Source organism: Embiotoca jacksoni, unplaced genomic scaffold (assembly GCF_022577435.1).
Source record: "Embiotoca jacksoni isolate LCO1_2020_lvr unplaced genomic scaffold, fEmbJac1.0.p SCAF_17, whole genome shotgun sequence".
Taxonomy (NCBI): Eukaryota; Metazoa; Chordata; class Actinopteri; family Embiotocidae; genus Embiotoca; species Embiotoca jacksoni.
The window spans coordinates 10,019,952-10,039,762 of record NW_027185307.1 but is presented as its reverse complement, the minus strand read 5'-3'; the positions used below and the strand labels follow the sequence as shown (position 1 = coordinate 10,039,762).

Below are 19,811 nucleotides of genomic sequence, written 5' to 3'. Positions count from 1 at the left end.
GCATATTAATGATGCTGATGATGGCTTCTTTAATTACCTTCGTCTGCTGCTGCATGGCCTGGCTCCTTTTCCCTGATTCCTTTTATCACACACTCTCCTACACATGCTGCTGGGTTGTTTATCAGTGGCTGCTGCCATTACTGAAATCCCCTATCTTGCATCTAGCCTGCATGAGCACAGCTACATCCCCAGCTTTAGTAGAAGTTTCTTAACTTCTCAGCTTATGGTACACAAAGAATGGATTGGACCAAATTCAGTTGATAGGTCTGCGTTTGTATAATATCAAATACCTCAAAATACATATTACTCCACGGATCTGGCACATGGTAGGATGAGCTAGTTCTTGTGGCTGAAGTAGCGTAGCAGGACTACTGAAGAAAAGATGTGAATAGTGTCGTGGAGCTTCTAAGAGAGTGATATCTCAATCAATAGAAAGCTATACAATGTGTTCTGGATTTGAAGGATTCCCATTTGGCACACTGGCTGACGTTTTGTTGTCTAGGTGACCAGCCTGCAACAATGCTTAGCTGACAGCAGCAATTTAAAAAGAACCATTTTAAGTTTGAATGGTGGCTTTATTGTTTAGCGATGAGCTGATGCAGCACGAGTTTGGAAAAACACTATACCCTGATTTGAATAACTGTAACCTACATTATGTACATAGCTTTTTCCTTCAGTGTTTACAGAACCTTTGTCATGTCAGAAAATAAATGAATATGTAGTGGTACAAGGAATCTATAAATATTTAATTATTTTGTCCAATGTGATTGATTTGTAGGAAACACACAAAATAAATAAATAAAAATGTGCCAAGGACCATCTCCTTTTAGAGGCTCTCATTTCAGTAGGGCAGATGAACTCTCAGTAATGAAAGGTTATCACTGAGCATCATGGTGTAACCTTCCATGTTCAATAAGACAGAAGCATTTATGTAAGATGTGATATTTGAAAAAAAAAAAAAAAAAAAAAAAAAACTAACATGATGGGGAAAGACAAATGTATGGCCTTGTGGACAAATGCTGAAAAGAAAAATACATGTTTTCATCGTTTCTTTTTAATGTTATTACTCATCAGTTTAAAATGATGGGATTTATTCTTTGGTTCTGAGATTGAGATGGACTTTGAATATACGAGTTATTTGACATAACTCTTGGAATCTGTGCGGAGGAATTTGGTAGAATAAAACGTGCAGCTGAGCTGAGATAATTAGACGTTAACCTTGAATGATTACATTGCTGGCATTCTTGCCTACCTTTCTAAAGTAGCCACGGTTAAATAGATGACATGCTGTGACGTGCATTAGCTCATTTCCACTCTTTCTTTAACTGTTGTAAACCTTGATCGTGGTCACAAAAACACTTATGTATCAAAATTCAAAAGTCTGACTGACTGATATAAATTAGCCCCTAATTTGATAAATACTGAGCACTTGAAGGACAAATCCAACACTTGACCCATAAAACAAAAATAAATGTGACAAAGAGAGAGAAGCAACTTTTCAGTAGGCTTATTTCTCACGTCCTTTCCTTCTTTTAAAATTAAATACATCTTTGCATTCAGGTGCTGTTCATGCTTTGTTCCTGCTTCAGTGTACAGAAACACAGACATACAGCCTTCATTGATGAAGAAAGATAGTGTGAGACAGCTGAGAAGGATACAGAAAGTTATGGAGTCAACATGGTTAGTTTGTCTGCTTGACTGTCCGTTCCATCTCTCAAATGAATTACAGCACTGTAGCTTAATGAGCTGTGTGGGATGGTGATGGGACACATGCACACACACACACACACACACACACACACACACACACACACACACACACACACACACACACACACACACACACACACACACACACACACACTGAACAAATACAAAGTCCATTCCATGGTTTAACAGTCAGACAATTGGACCACCTCTCTTTATTCATCAACTAAACAAATGAGCTTCATTTGTCTGTCCTCATTTCACCATCATCAAACGTGTGTGTGTGTGTGTGTGTGTGTGTGTGTGTGTGTGTGTGTGTGTGTGTGTGTGTGTGTGTGTCTGTCTGTAGGTGTGTAAAAATGGTGATCCAGTGCAGGTCATTCTAAGCTAATTAGACTGGGCTTGAATCTTCTATCAGGTATAATGAGTGAGATCAGCGAGCAGCTAAGACCATCCTAGAGTCTAACTCTGTCTCCAAAATAAAAAGAAATACTACACACTCATGTTGCAAGTGCACCCGTACAGCCACATTAAAAATATAAACGAAGACAGTTAAGTACCCTTCATACTGTGCTGTCTGAGACTGAAGTTGCCATTCGTGAAAGAAATGTGTCACTTGAAACGGTGGTACTGAACTGCATTGTGAGACATGTCCACTGGTATGGACCAAGAAATGTAAGACCAAGTGCTCACAGTGTGACTGGTGCTACGAGCAACGTCCAAAAAACAACCAATCAGAGCATAACAGTAAATCTTGCAGAGTAAACTGGCCCACGCAACATCTCATACCATTCTGTGAATAAAAACACACAAACCAAAATGATGGAGGTGAAAAGAAAAAAATGTGTGACTTTCTCTGACTCTCAAAGAAGAAAAACGTGCAGAGCTGCATCTTCAAAACGCAAAATTACTGTAGATGAACGGTGCACGAAGATGATGTGCCTCTGCTATCATATCCTTTTTTCTATTTTACATTGTAACCCTATGATTCATCACCCATTCATTACATAACCTGGCATGTCTAAAATTTATATTGTACAGTCTGACAAAGACCGAGACATCGACCCATCTCGCACAGAGTGACAGGGAATAAACTTGCAATTGTTGTTGTTGGCCAGTCTAAAGTCGTCTTTAAAGGTGAAGATCTACTTTTGCAGCCCTGTTCCGCCAAAGTACTTCACAGATGTCCCTGGTTTCTGGTTGGCCTAGCTGCTGTGGTAGCAGTGGAGGGTGGCGGGCATTTATTGGGCTAAAAACTGCATTTTCATGTAATTTTGGACCATTATCATGACAATATTTATTTAAAAAATGGCATTCAAATAATAATCACCAAACATTGGTAAAACCAGCTTACAAGGGTGGATCAATAAGTTCAGAGACTGCGCACAAGGCAGGAGGAAAATACTGTATAACCCTGATAAGGGAGTGGTACACATTTTGTCGCTTGATCAAAATCAGTCTCTGAACCTATTGATCCACCGTCATAGAGTGAAGCTATAGTGGCTTAGGTGCTGTGAAAAAAACGCTTGGGTGCTGCACCTAAGTGTTATAATGGTAGGGAAAACAAAACCCCTGCTATTGTTTGCAGCTTCAGTTTTCTTTGCTCCACAGCCAAACTAAAGGGCGGACCAATCAACGACCAGATGGGGTGGAGTTTAGGAGCACATCATGGTTAATCATTGATTAACGCAAAAGCACAGTGCAACATATTTAAAATTGTAAGGATATCATATTGTGATTTATAAGTAGCATGATAATATGTCGAGGGGCCTCTGGTGATTCTCACCCCTACATAATGTCTGGAAGTTAAATCCTCGCCCATCACTCTTTGAGTGCTGAAGAAAATGATGAACGCCGGAGCGATTGACATTTTGCTTTGACCACCGCCAAGTCCAACTACTATGAAGGATAACACAGTGTCTGGGAGCTTTTTGTGATTCTGTGTCTTTCTCAAGCATATTAACCAGGGACCAGCGCTGTCTCTCTAATCACTAGGCAGGCACCCCACTGACGCCAAGTGATTAAAATCCACTGTCTAATTGTATTTCTGTAGGATGACATCAATAGTGAAAAGATTTTTGGGCAACTAAAAAGAGTTTATGGGCATGAAAAAACGGCTCATAAACTTTTGCTATCTGAAAACTTCTCTGCAAATTCTCATTAAAACTGTTTAAAATCTTTTGCTCCATGCGAAAAAAAAAAAAAAAAGTTGAGGTAAACACACTAATGACTGTGATTGTGTGTGTTGCAGTGAGAGTGAGAGAGAGGGAAAAGGATTATCTGATCAATCACAAAAACATGCCTCATGTTTACTTAGACTTGTATTTGAACTGGACTCATGCAGAGGGACGGGAGTGAAGTGTGTGTGTGTGTGTGTGTGTGTGTGTGTGTGTGTGTGTGTGTGTGTGTGTGTGTGTGTGTGTGTGTGTGTGCGTGCGTGCGTGCGTGTGCGTGTGCGCTGAGTGGCATACACGCAAGCACAAAAATGGCCATCAGATAATGTGCAACTCCTTTTCCTCATACCAGAAAGGAACCACTAAACAAACCCAGGAAGCATAAACAAGAGTGTATGAAACACGCACCCACACACACATGTGCATAGTCCACACTGCATACAAAGACATACACACAGAAAAAGACAGAGCTATCTGAGGTTCAGCTTCTGTGCACCAAAGCAATTTGTAATATAGATTTCCTCTATAGGCCACTGTAGTGTACCATTTACCATTTCAAACCCTTTGATTTTTTTCACCAGTGGATAATTCATCTTCGGCTGGTCAATAACAGAGATTGGGACCTAATGAAGGAGTCATAGTCACAACGGCCATCACACTGGTGTTTAAGCACTGTTTGGAGACAAATTCATTGAAAAGCTCATCTGTTGTTGAAATGATGGAGGACAGCAGGAATGCAACGGGGAAATGTAAGGGATTGTGTACGAGTGCAGGGCCGAGTCTGTGAATAACACACAAAGACGTACAGATGAGCGCACACACTCACTCCTACACAGTCCTAAGAGAAAAAGTATAAGGTTGATTGATTGAATCATTTAAAAACAGTATGGTGAAGATATTAAAAGCTTCAGATCAAATGACCATTGTTGTACCTTAAACACTACGTCCTCACTGCAAAGGCTACGGAGTCTTCAGGACTTAAAAATAAAGTCAAACTTTATAGTAATCAGCCAAACAAAATCCAGAGAGGAAGTCCATTTCTGACATTGTCAAGTTTCTGAATTGATCTAATTTGTCAATCCATAACTGACCTGATGGGAGGTTGGACTGACTGCTCCACTATCACAGCAATTAGATGCACTCGGCTTTGTGATATCAATGCCTTGAAGAAAGACTTTGACATTTTGGGAAATACACTGACACATTCACCTTCTTGGTGACAGCTAAATGAGAAGATAGATACTTTCATATTTATATATCATATTTATTATGTAGCAGGCTGTATATATAGCAGGCTGTTAACACAGCTTCGGTTAAAGTATGGAAACCGAAAATGGCGCTGTCCAAAGCTAACGGGACTATTTCTTTTAAATAACCACCAGGCAACCACAACTTGGCTTTTTCAAACTTCGGTTTTTGTTTGGACGAAACCAACAAGATAAAATGTCTTAATCTGAGAGCTTTAGATGTGCTGCTATAAGTGTATTTTGCTGTTTTCTGGTTAGTCATTTTTAAGTATTTATTTACGAATGAGAAAAGTTGTGGCGAAAATGGTACAGAACGGTAAGAATACGAACCGGTTTATAAATTCAAGTGTAAGGCGGAGCCAAGTGAAAATAAAGTAAGTCAAATTTTGCATACTTTTGTGAAATGTGTCAATCAGAAAACAATTATGCAAATTACTATTTTGAGAGTAATTTCAACCATATCAACAATTCAAGAACAGATCTTACCCACTTTTTTGAATATAAAAGAAACAGACCTTTACTTTGTTCTTGATCATGTATAAAGACTTGGCTATTGCCATGTCTACCCCATGCAATACTGTGACTTGACAGACCCCTGCCAAATTCTAACATGTCATGCAACATGTTTGATCACAGACAACAGAGAAATAAGGGTCAGTCTCACAGCAAAGGCGGAGATGAAAGGATTTTCAACAGTCGTGAAATAGATGAAGAACTGTTGGTGGGCTTTGGCTTGGCTTCTGACTGACCAATCGACTGGCCTTAGTTTGTGTCTTACTGGCCTAGGGCAATCACAATTGCCGAACCCTGGTACGCTAAACAGAAAAAAGGAGAGCCACACTGTCTGAGATACATTCTTCTCAAGAGCAGAGTAGAAAAAGGTGAGGTGAAAGAAAGCGTGTGAAAGAGAAAGAAATGAGAAGAGAAGAAACACGAGCGAGTAAGAAGAGGGCAGGAAAAAAAAGGGAGAGAGTGGGGAAATAGAGAAAGAGAGAGAGAAAGAAAAGGAGAAACTTTAAGAAGAAATTGAACAAAATGCAAAATCAAGATCTGAGAGAGCACCACTGTGCAAGGAAGCTTACGACTGAATTTAAAGTTTGTCAAATCTAAATGAACATCACCTCCCCATTCTGGCTTTACCCTTAATTATCCATTCTGCCTTCGTACAGCGGCAGCTCAGCCCTGACAACCGCTCTCCCTTGAGATCCCCCCCCGCTCCCAGACAGAACATTAGGGAATATCAGGGAATATTACACCCAGGAATTAACGCTCCAAATCACCTTGCTAGGTTTAGGTCCCGCATACACCCCTCCCTCTCTTGGACAAGATAATCCGGGCTCTAGCACCGGATATATGCCACTAATCATCAGAAAGGTAATGGAGGAGGGTGCAGGGGGAGGGAGGAAAGGTAAGGAAGACCTTGTGGAGTGGAGTGGAGTTGAGAGGAGTTGAGAGGAGTTGAGAGGAGAGGAGAGGAGAGGAGAGGAGAGGAGAGGAGAGGAGAGGAGAGGAGAGGAGATATTTGACTCAAATGGTTAGGGTCAGCTACAAAAATCAGTTCACGGACTACTGGCAGAAGAATTAAATAATTAAATTGAACTAATACGAAGTTGTAAAATATTGCTTTCTGTAAGTACAGACATACAGTCTGAACTCAATGAAACATCTCACCTGCATTGCGCCCCGAGCCGTTTTAAACAAACACTTCAAATGATTTGCCGAGGCGAAGTCACTCAGGTCTGGTGTGTATTTATTTACCTGATCCTGTGCATCCTGTTTCTCTCTCTCTGCCTTGAGTTTGTGATCGACAGCCTGTTGAAGGTTCTTCCTGAGCTCCGTCACCTCCTTCTCCAGCCTCACAGCCATCGACCTGCACAAACAAACACCGCAACTCAATTCACCATTGAAAAATAAGTCTAATCAATAAAAAAATGATCACTGTATTTTTAGTTAAGTATGTAAGATTTATTCTTTAAGATCATTTCAGTGGTGCTGCCGGGTTCTCTGGGCCCCATGGATCTTTTGCACTGTGGAGCCATATTTGCACGACGTTGTCTGTTTTTTTTTTTTTTTTTTTTTTTTTGGGGGGGGGGGGGGGGGTTGTGTCTTTTCTTGTTTTGTCTTTTTGTTTGCACACAATGGGACAGCGGGAAACGTTTATTCGAGCCATCTGTATGTATGTGTGTCATATGGTGGATTGACATTAAAGAAGTTGAAGTTTAGTCTTAACAAGTATTTTACATGAATTATTTCATTTAATGTTCCTGAAAACAAACACAAACACAAGTGTGGAACTCAACTATTAAGTTCTTTGAAAATTCCAATCTATGTTAGTTTTAATATAGGCCGGTGTGTGCGTGTGTGTGTGTGTGTGTGTGTGTGTGTGTGTGTGTGTGTGTGTGTGTGTGTGTGTGTGTGTGCGTGTATGTGTGTGCGCGTGTGTGTGGCAGCCGAGCTAAGGGAATGTGAAGAGGATCAATATACAGGGGTCTATTCCTGCCACGCAACTGTGCGTCTGTGTGTATGTGAGTCAGTTAGTGTCTGCGAGTGTGTGCGCACGTGTGCGAGTGAGTTTGTGTGTGTCGGCTGCCCTGGCTATGGCGGAATCAATACGACAAATGATTACCATTTCCACAAACCTCCCTCCACAGCCTCGCTTCGGCCGCTCTTGGGCTTCAACACCCCCACCAACCCTCTACACACACTTATATACACATAGACACACATACCAAAACAAACCATCCCCCACCCATATATCTAACAGCCTATATAGAAATGAGAAATTAAAAATGTATGTGTAGAAAAATTATTTGGGCCTTTAACAGACAAAAGTTTTGGGACGGTGATCTGAAGTAAACATATTATGGATTTTACAATTAGAAAAAACAACGACTATGTAGGGAAGGACCACAAAGTCAGCATCTGTCTATTAAATTTTATTGGCATTTGTGTTACAATGACTCGTCCAAAAAAACAAATTGTAAAACAGAGTCCAATATTTACCCATTTAAATACATAAAACATTTGCTATAGATGAGTTTTATAGTGCACATTTCAGTTAATCAATCAGTGTATTACAGGTAAAAAAAACAACAACAACTGAGAAACTCTCTCAAATGACTATATTATCCTTTTGTCTTTGTTATTTAGGACTTTCAAATAATTATTTTCATGATTAATTAATCCATCCATCCATCCATTATCGAACAGGGTCACAGGGGGGCTGGAGCCTATCCCAGCTCACTTTGGGCGGAGGCATTGTACATCCTGGACAGATCGCCAGTCGCCATTAATTAATCAGCCAAATATTTTTTCTGAATATTTTTGGGAGAAAACTTCCATTAGAACTTCCCAGAACTCAAAGTGATTTCTTCAGATTACATGTTTTGTCCTCCCGACAACCCCAGATCCAAAGATTTAATTTAATTTACTATTAAAGAAGAAAGCAGAGAAAAAAAAAAAAATATTTTCACATTTCAGAAGGTGGGGCAAGAATTTTTTTTTTCTTACACAGATGTTTAGACTTCTTGTCTAACTTTGATTTGTATGAGATAGTGGTCATCAGAGTTGACAGAAATGAGAAAGCAAGAGATGGCCGATGCCTCAATGTCACCAAGAATCCCCTTAAATCATACATTTTTTACTTTTAATAAAACATTTAGAACGTGTTTGTTGTTAAGAAGGCATAACCAGCTAGATTTTGTGCGATTTTAATGTATTTTCCTCTCGAATGCTTGGGAGCATGGAAAATGTAATACATAAATCCCAAAATACATAATCAATATAAATTATAGCCGACTACCTTCAGATTCATTGACTCAATGTTTCAGCGGCAACTTTAAAACTACTAATAGAGTGACTCAGTGGGAGCAAAAGCTGAAGAAGAAGCTGGACAGGCAAAACAAAAAGGAAAGAAAACGGCTGATAGATTGGTCCATGGAGAGAACATATGATAGGATGAACAGAGTGGGAGAGAGAAAGGCAAGAAAGAGAGAGGAGGCATCCTGTGGAGAAAGGAGGGGATTTCCCACAGCACAGATGGAAGCCATTAGTATGGTGTTGTTGCTTAAAAACCTTTCATGTCTTTGCAGTTATTAGATAATACTGGGTTAACAGTAAACAGCATGATTCTGCAAATGGATGTAATATGCAGACACAGCGATTGTTTTACCATCCAGTGCCTAAAATTGGCTTTAATGTAATAAAATGTAATAATTCAGAATGTAACCTATAAAGTCTCCATACTGAGTTTTAAATTGTCGGTTGACGATGAAAATGTTCCATGGCTCAACTTAACCGAGAAACTCCCCGAGACGGAGACCGTTGCAGTGAGGTCATGTCGAAGCCAAAGCCACAACCACAACTATGTGTGCACAAACAGTCAGACACACACAGACACACACACAGACAGACGGACACACACACACACACACACACACACACACACACACGCACGCACGCACGCACACACACTCGCTCTCTCTACTGGGTGATACATGCTTGCTGATGTCATCACCGCAGCTCTGGGTGACACACAGGGGTCAACCAGGGGTCTCACCTCTGAACTCTGAACTCCGTGACCCAACATCTGCTTTCTCACCGTGTCCCATCGATAAACTGTATATTCTAATATTTCTGTCCGATTAATTCAGGGACAGATACAAATAAATCATTTTCAGTTGGCGTGTTCAGAAATAATAATAAAAATGTATGATAGACCAAAAAAAAAAATTTAATTTCCCTTTGTAGACTCTCTTAAACAATGTACGCATTTAGAGCTTTGGGCTGTTCTGCTCAACACATGTTCAGTTAAAAAGCCTACTGTATGCCGCACGTAAAAAAAAACAAAAAAAAAACTCTAAATGTTTTTGATTACTGAGCTTACACAGGGGATGATGGGAAATGGGATAAGAGAGGAAGCTTCTTTCCCTCTCTTCTTACCTTATTTTCTCCTCTGCTAGCTTCCCTTCATTCAGGCGCCCCTCCATCCGCCTCGCCTCCTCTGCGCGAGCTGCCAACTCCTCCACTGAGCAGAAGACAGAGAGAGAGAGAGAGAGAGAGAGAGAGAGGAAGAAAAGTGTGAGATAAAGAGCAACAGTTCACTTCAGACACTCTTGGTTAAGATTAATTAAGAGTCCTAATTTAAATGGCCTTATGGCAGAAAAAAGACTTTACTTCAATGTGATATTAATAAAATTGTCATAGCTGGCTCTCCAGATGAGTTTATTTTGTTTTAAATGTACTTAAACACACAAAAATGCAACATGACTACAGATTACACTATATTTCGCATCTTCCGGCAGACCAGGGTTAACTGAGAGATTTACAAAACATGCACAGACGTAGGTGAATATTGATTCTCGTCAAGTTCATCATGAGTAGGTTCACATGAACTGTGAGTCACCTTCAAAGCAAACGAGGAACTCTGCCACAGAAGAGGCGCCGAATGCCTTTCAGAGGCGGAGAAGGAGGGAACGAACACATTGCACAGCTTACACTCGGACGGGGAAGCGGCCCTTTTGTTGAGAGACAAAAGAAGTGCTCCCTGATTTTGTCAATAGATGGCACTCTTTACCTTGAGCAGGCTACTTGAGCTTCTACCCCTGACTGCAGCCCTTCAATCACATTCCCTTTTCAGCCGTCTCCTCCGACTACATGTAATAAAACCCCATTGTCCTACACTTAGTAGTTTAGCACATTGAGCGGGTGCATAATAAACCACCAGCCAGGTTTTTTGGTTAGGTTTGCTTTGCAGGCCCTTTTTAGTCTGAATTTAAAATTTAGGATTTGCTTCTTTTGCCCCCTCCCCCTTTTTTTTGTCCAGTACGCTGTTTTGTGAGTCAATGTTTCTTCATAGCTCTTAAAACCTTTTCACTAAATTCAGTATTCATTGAATATAACATAAACTGTCAGCCATCGGTGGCCAAGGCTAGTGAATATTGAGAAGGTGTGTGCACTGAATATGAAGAGGTGTGTGTGCTCCTGAGTATGTGCGTGTGTGTGTGTGTGTGTGTTGAATATTTACATGATGGACCTTGACTTTGTGTGTGTGCATGTATATTTGAGTATGTGAAATAAAAATAGAGAAATGTTTGGTGGTTTTCTGTAATGCATTTAAGGCCACACATTTTGCTGTGATTACAGTGGTGGGAAAGATTGAAAAGAACCAATACTATAAAGGAAACAATAGAGAGAATAAAAAAAAAACTACATTTAATAAAACTATAATTAATTTATGTTTCTATCGCATCAAAACTGTTTAAACTGAAGCCCGAGGAAAATTGAGGCTGCAACTGGAATTGCTAAATATTTAACTATGCACAAACACTTTTGTTTGTGTGTCTATGTGCATGTGTGTGTGCCCCACCTTGGCTATTTTACTGAACCTCAAGGTGAAAGTTTGCTATGAATCTCAATAATCAATAAAGCAGAGATGTAGAAACTTGAGGTAGGGATCAAATTCGTATTCAAGACATAAGTTCTGAGGTGACCTCAGTGACACCTCCCGTCAGGGGGAGGCCACAGAGAGAGCAATTAGCTGCATGGACTGACCGTTTACACAAACTCTCCTATTTGCACCCAAACATGCATAAACAAAAGTACACACATAGCTGAAACACACACACACACACACACACACACACACACACACACACACACACACACACACACACACACACAATATATTAGATGAAAAACACACAGCTTGCTCTATTACTTAAACTCCAGAAATATAAAAACCGATGGAAGTAAAGAAAACTGCAACACAAACCGAGTGCTTACTTCAGGCAAATAGATAAGATTTGGGGTATATTTAGCTTAGTAGGGATTGATGACCAAATACAGACATTTTCCACATAAAACAAGGATCTGGAGAGGACTGTGGCTGTCTCTACACTTTAGTATCTAAGAGAGGAACAGCGGAACATATTCTGAGGTCTCTTTCAGTCTGTTTTGAGTGGCTTCATGAGTTAAATTGTGACAGTAGTCCACAATCTAAGATCTTGTGTCCCGCATGCTCTCACTTTCTTGACCCTTTTACTCTGGCTTCACACAACTTATACTCTGGCTTCACACAACTTATGGTATGACATTAGTCCATAATCTAACTCTGTCTCGATCTCTCCCTTTCAACGCCTTTCGTAGGAGCTTCAAAGCCCATCATACAGCATCAGTCTATAATCACAGATCTGTGGTCAGATTACCCTGCTCTCCCAGCTAACCTTTAACATGAGAAGGATGAAAACCTTGCTAACCCTGAATCAGTGGTTGGGGCGAGGCTGGGCCCTGCCTGGCCCTCATAAAAGCTTCATAAGGCTTCATGGGAGCTTCCTTTGGCTTTGTTGGGGGATTCGAAGCTGGCTAAGGTACTCCCGAGAGATGTCCCAAAGCCTCCCAAGACTCTTTCTCTCTCTTTCTGAAGTTTCATGGGCTTGCAACACTGCTTTTGGGTATAAGCCAAAAGGTGCAGGCACACAGCCGCACACCGTCATGCACACAAATACACTCCAAGAAAAAAAAAATATATATATATGCACACAACAGTGAACGCTCACAAAGACAAAGACTAACACACACACACACACTCATACACTCTAAAACTCACATACACCCCAACACACTCCCCTCTTGCTCTCTCCTCTCCGCTTTATTTACAATCCTCTGGCAGCGGTACAAGGGCCCGGGGCTATAACACACGGCACCTAATGCTCAAACTGCCAGGTAATCTCATGTCTGACATCCCCCTTTGATAGAAACTGATCAATAGACTCTTGTAAAGGAGTCATTTTCTCTGATGTTTCTACCAACCACTTCTCTCTATCTCTAACCCCCCCCCTCTCTTTTATTAGCCATACATTTATAATTCATATTTCAGCAGGGCTGAGTTTGCTCCGAGACAAAAGGGGGTGGCGGTGTGGTGGGGGGTGAAGTGGGTGTGTTGGGGGGGGGGGGGGGGTAGCGGGGGCTTCTTTGTGTAATAAAGAACAATAGTGGTGAAATGATGGGGAGAAATGCCAGTGTTTGCTTCTGGTTCCGGTGAACAACAGTTTTGGGGATCGATAGAGTGTGAAATGGGATTATAGCTAGTAATAGAGGTGAATTGGAGGAGAGAGGCCTGTGCACGTGTGTGTCCAGGGATCCAGATTGGAAAGCAGCACACACACAAAACACAAGCATATGCGCGTACACACACACACACACACACACACACACACACACACACACACACTCACACACACACACACACACACACACACACACACACACACACACACACACACATACATGTGCGCACAATAATGATTTCATCATCTTTAGGCAGATGCGCATCAGTAGCACAGAGGGGTGGTAATATCACATTTCTGTTTCTGTGGAAGTGTGGAAATACGGATTTCGTTTTTTTTGTTTTGTTTATGCTGTTATTTCATTTGTTGTCGTGCAGCATCACATTTATTTTGCATTTTAGCCAACTTTACAACACATCTTATTCAAGCTGTAAGAAGACACTATCAGTCATATTTGAATATTTTAAAGACCCATCTCTGCTTGAATTTCACAGGTATGGAAACAGCCATTTAAATTACACCACATGTGCTCTTCTACAAAACAGATTATGAACACAATTTTACTTATCTACACCTTATATTCCCTGCATTCACCATATATACTGTACATTCCTACATATTGCACAGTATGTTGCATGCACTGCATAGACTCTAGCACACTCCAAGAGCCATATATGACAGAGTGACAGCAAATTTGACACATGCAGTCATGTGCCAAGTTTGAGGACTTTTTTTCTATCCTTTTTAATCACTCCCTTCTTTCCAGTCTCATCATCCTATCCTGACACAGTCTGATTGAATCCAGCTGCCTTCAGACACTTCAATCTCATCCATGTGACACTTCCCTGGTTCCCAACTCATCCTCCTCCCCTCTGTTTCTTCCTTTCTATCCGGCCAGAGACCTTTCAGAATAATATCCATCACATCCCAGCTCCATTTATGTATACGCTCTGCAAACTGGAGAACTCGCATCACAAGTAAAAAATTACTCTGACAGAAACCACAAAAATGCCAATTCATATCTGCAATTGTCCCAAAATCAGCAGCAAGTAATTTATAGTGGTACTATTATATATTTTTAAAGCTGTTATCGGTTGTTACGGTGTTGATATTTCACAGCATTTTTATTTACCAGATAAATAATTTGGAATTTTTTTAAAATGGCATACATTTAACTGTATATTTCCTATATACAAATTTGTATAATGTACGTAAAGTAACATCTTAATTAAATAGGTATTTATGATAAACATTTTCAGGTGGTGAGTTTCCTCTAACATGTTTTATTTTTTTCCATTTCTAACCATCTGCATTGGAACCTATTCATTTTCACAGTCCACTCCATAGCAGACCGGATCTACGCAACAAACAGAATCAGTGCCACTCAATGCGATGTTGTCATAATACAGAAAGAACCTCGACAAGGGCTTCATGCTAATAAAAAGGCCCTTTGTTCATGACAGTAATTTCTCAAGCTGACTCCTCACCCAGTTTATTCAGACCACTGCTATATGCAGGTAAACAATGTTCCCTTTGTTATAATAATGCATCTTTATTCTTCTTAAGTCATTACAATAGGCTCTACATTGCTGGATTGTATTTGCTGAAGGTAAAAGCTGAATAATATGTGGTTTTGTGTGGAGAGTAGAGTTGAGAGAATGTGTTTTGATCACAGACAAAGGCCAAGCTATACAGCGTTGTCCTTCTGTCTCTATCTTGTTAATGAGCAGTGTTCACCGAGCAAGCCAGCCACTGTCTGCCACAGAGAGAGACCTCAGATTCATCTCTCTGCGGACAATAGGTGATTGTGTGTGTGTGTGCGTGTGCGTGTGTGTGTGTGTGTGTGTGTGTGTGTACCTTAGAGAGCCAGTGCGTATGTGCTAATTAAAGCAGTGGGAGTTGGGAGAAATGGCTGTGAGTGTACGTATGTGAGGTGTTTGCCTGGCGTGACCATAGATGTGTACGTTAATTCTTAATGAGACATTTCTGTGCCCAGAGAGACCGAGCCATCACCATTCCTGCACTGACACGCTACTACAAAGGCCACCGGCGTGCACTCGCACACATGTGCGCACACACACACACATAAACCAGATCATTACCATATAGCTAAAGCAGTGCACCATTAAATTAAACCTCTATCTGCACTGTGTGTGTGTGTGTGTGTGTGTGTGTGTGTGTGTGTGTGTGTGTGTGTGTGTGTGTGTGTGTGTGTGTGTGTGTGTGTGTGTGTGTGTCTGAGTTAACATTGCGTGCAGACAACTGGCAACTGAATCGTCACATTGCTGGCTAATTTGAGCTAACTGATTGAGCTAACAGCAGTGTGGCTGGTTCTGCAACAAAAGCCAGGGCACGTTGCAGACTGGAGCTCCTCGAGCATGCGATGGGCTTCTGATGGGCACCACTGCCGAAAAGTTCAGGAACAAGCTAATTCTCACAGAGAGCTGGCGAGAAAAGTAGGGTGATGAGTGGGTGAAACAAGATCAAATTTCAATTCTTTCCATAAAAATGGTCATGTTCTCCTACTTGTGAACTCCCTCTAAACTGAACGAAGCACCTGTAAAATCAATGTTAATTTATATTCTATATATTTTATGTGTGTGTTAATATGAAAATGTGGTTGACTGTAAAGTTATTTGTTGGTAGCTAAATGGACAGACGGATGAGTAACGCGACTAAGTCGATTGACTGATTGCTACCGGTCACTTGGTGCTCGCTGCGCTGCTCCTCCATCTCTTTCCTCAGCTGACTCATATCAGTGCTGCGGCTCTGCTTCTCTCTGATGGCGCTCCTCGTCTTTTCCCCCTCCTTCTGCAACTCCTGCTGAAGTCTCTGGATCTCTCCTCTCTGCACATCCACCTCTCTGCTCCTTCCCGCGGCCTCCCGTCTGGCCACCTTCAGTTCCTCCTCCGACTGCCGCAGGAGTGTCACCTGTACCTGCGGCATGAGTAAAGGCCGAGAGGAAGAGACGTATACGTGACGCGTGTCGTGTTCGTGGTTCTGTTCAGATCAAGTATCTTGCAAGACCGTGCTTAGATTGCACTTCACACTTGACATCAGAAAGGACTCTAAAATATACAATATCTTGAGTGATAATTTATTATTGGCTTTTATCCACAAGAAACCCTGAATGAATCATATTTGACTTGGACTCATAGGAAGAAAAAAGCGAAGGACATAAAGGACATGAAGGGGGACATTTACCTCTCCTCAGATGCAAATTTCAAAAGCAAGTGTTGGCCATGGGTACAGTATATCACTTGTGTTAGGTGGTTTGAAAGGCATATTGAAGGGAAGTCTGCATATTTACACTCAGACTTCACATACTGGACAATATTTATATGGCTACACAATAAGTATATAGTTAAATTAATGCTATTTTCCTCAAACTGTCTTTCAGTTTTCTTCAACAATCTTTCATTGTCAACAACTCCTGGACTCAGCCTCTCAAGAGTGTGTATGACTAAGCATCCATGTAATGCAGTAAAGTCTTGTCTAATTATGTAAATATGCATAATGATACTGATTAATAATGTGTATATGCATAATGCATGCGATGAATGTAGATGTAGTCTTCAATATATGTGTCACTACATGACACGCTCATTATGTGGTATTCCACAGGGAAGATGTCTGGATGAATGGATAAGACCAGACAGCAAGAGAATATACTACATTTGCCTTTATATGTGTGTGTATGAGTGCGCGTGCATGTGATCTTAGTAAGCATAACATGTGTTTCACTTGTGTGTGCTGGCGGATGCACAAATTAATGTGCAAAATCAAATGTTACCACTTTCACCTACGCATACAAGCCTACGCACACACACACACACACACACACACACACGCACACGCACGCACAATGGATGTGTCCAACACTGCCACTGAATGTTGGCACTCTGCCAGGCTACAGTCACCACTTTGAGTAATTTGAATATTTAGTGTCCCATTGAGCTCTTAATTGGAGTCAATTCCACCAGCCTTGGCACCATTTGGTGCTTTAATTAATGGTGAGGCAATTTGTTTCTGCCAGGCAATCACAGGACAATCACATGAGTGGTGGGTGTGTGGTGCCCATGGAGTTGCTTGGAGTGTTGCTCTTTGGGAACTTGAGCTAAATCTCGAGCTAACATCCTTAGCCTGAGATGCATGTATAGGCAACATTTAAGGACAATCAAAGAATCAAAGAGGCTGCTGAATTAAAAAGCAGAGGGAATAAAGGGCAAAATAATATGTCGCTCTCTAAATTCACGTACAAGTCAGCAGATATGCATTACTTTAATACCTTTTGGGTGCCCGCCAGCTCAAGTTCTAGGCACGTTACTTCCTTTTTCAGACGTGCCACTTCCTGCTCGAGTTGGATGCGATTGCTCAGGTGCGTGTGGTGGGACGCGGCAAGGCTTTGTTTCAGACCCACCTTTTCCTGAGTCCTATGGGGAGGAGAGCAAAGAGTGACTGCCTGTCCGAACTGCTGTGTAAGAAATGCACAGTGTAAACATAATTAAACCAGAAAACATATTAGATAGGTTAAAAGAAACTATTTGAATCCGCTATGTGAAATTTCCCATGTAACATATTACTTCCTACTGTGTGCCATTTGCTAAGTAGACAGTTATGAGAATGGGAGCGAGTTGGAGGGGTGGAGGCAGACGTGAAGGGCATGAGAGAAGAGACAAGGACAGAAACCAGGATCAGCAGAGGAGAATGAGTTTTATAGACTCCGTTATTACTGTCTCTGCAGCTCTGACTTCATCTGAAGAATAGCCTTTTCACACTCCGCAAGGCGTTCAACCTGCTCAGCACAACGCTGAAACACACACGCATGCAGATACACATAAAACATTGTGAGGGCAGGAATGCAAACATTTTTCATCAATGTAAATCTAAAACTAAATCTGAATGTAACTCTATATTATCTGTATCTGGGTTATTTTTGAATACAACTAGAATGTAGATGTCAATATTTTACTGAATAAAACTGTAAATTCTGTAGCTGTAATAAATATATTTGAATGTTTTATTGTGATGATAATATGCAGAATATGTGTTATCCGGGACCTTACCTTCTGCAGCTGTTGTCTGAGTCTTAGCTGGCTGAAATACTCCTCGTCAGAGTGAGAATGGCTCTGCTGATAGAGCCGCAGGTCGCACTCCACCATCAGCTTCTGTGTAGGGAGAAAGCAAGTGAAATATGTAAAGCGAAAGAAGAATGTTTAATATTTCAGAGAACTGATATGTTTAAATGTTGCTTGTTTTAGTCAGGTTTTAATCGGTGATCACTGATAATGTAACCAACAAAATGCAAACAACAACCAATCTAAACAACAAGCAAAGTCACAAAAGGGCACATTTGAATTAATTGCATTTCAACATATATGTGTTTTGGTTCACTACACTAAAAAAAAGACAGTGACATTGATGTACCATTCAGGAAACACGTTATTATGTGTGACACTCATTTGTGTATTGATTTTCACAAAGACACATGTTCTTGATGTTCCAGGCACAGTTGACAAACCTCAACACAACAAGCTCAACATTATGCAAGATGATGAATCTACGTTCGGCCACCTGCAATACGTAATTACAAATAAGGTTCTTGGTATTGTTCTTATAATTACAAAGGGACATCTCCTTGCCCAAAAAAAAAGGAAAATGTTCCTCATTGTCAACCACTGAGAACATTGCCTATGTTCATGTTCATTGTGCAAAAAAAAATTGCTTATTGTATCACGACTCACAATCTGAGTCTATTAGCTGCTGTCCTTTATATAGGCAAATTACGTAACTAATTCAAAAGTAGACATCTTTGTAGAAAAGGAGAGAAATTGTACTTGTCTTCTAGTGTTCATCTTTATGTTATAGTAAAATATTCCCAAGTCAGAATACAAATGGACCAGAATAAAGATAGAATTAAGATACCATACTTAAGTTACTGCTTTTTTCCATTTACCCTCAAACAGGAAATTCTATAATTTGTACATTTATAGTCATGTTAGAAAATCTGAAAACTATTTTCACATTTTACTTTCTGTAAACAGGGAGTGACAGTAATAGTGATTTTAGGGTTAGCTGAACTCAACAGTGGCATGAGGTAGCGAATTAGCAGGACGTGAAGTTCCATAAGAACTCCTAACCTCTTGATAGGCGCCTCACAATCAAAGCCATTAGCCAGTGTAATAAAGGGCCTGAGATACAGCCATTCTTCAACAGCCTAACTCTTTTATAACCAACAGATTAAAGTTGATTGGATTAAAATGACATTCTGCCCGTCTGACCTTGGCGGCAGCAGTTAAGTTCATCCAAATTAAATTTCTCCGTAATAAAGATGATTCATTTGTTGCCTGACGTAGTAAATATAAAACAGAGAGAAATAGGAGAAAAGATTAAGTGACACACGCCAGTGCACACGTGCACAAATGCACACGTGTACACACACATCCAATCACACGCACAGACTTAGAGGAATATAACCATGCAAGCACTTGTACATTATTATTGGAGTTGGCAAACACCTGGGTGCACACACAAGAAACACAGAAATCGACCTCAGTAAACCTAAAAAACTGATACATAACATCCAAATCTTTGTGTTGATAAAAAATACATAGCAT

General features: G+C 40.7%; 1 protein-coding gene across 1 annotated transcript in view; it reads right to left on the bottom strand.

The window, feature by feature from the left end:
• The window catches only part of LOC138199449 (nuclear mitotic apparatus protein 1-like), a 48,391-nt gene that overhangs the window by 15,910 nt on the left and 12,670 nt on the right, over positions 1-19,811 (bottom strand). The window contains exons 9-14 of the mRNA XM_069151537.1: positions 18,261-18,362; positions 17,928-18,004; positions 17,483-17,627; positions 15,894-16,131; positions 10,070-10,154; positions 6,887-6,998 (exon numbers count right to left, since the gene is read on the bottom strand). Coding sequence (XP_069007638.1) covers positions 6,887-6,998; positions 10,070-10,154; positions 15,894-16,131; positions 17,483-17,627; positions 17,928-18,004; positions 18,261-18,362 — 759 coding nt within the window. The remainder of the gene's footprint in view (positions 1-6,886; positions 6,999-10,069; positions 10,155-15,893; positions 16,132-17,482; positions 17,628-17,927; positions 18,005-18,260; positions 18,363-19,811) is intronic.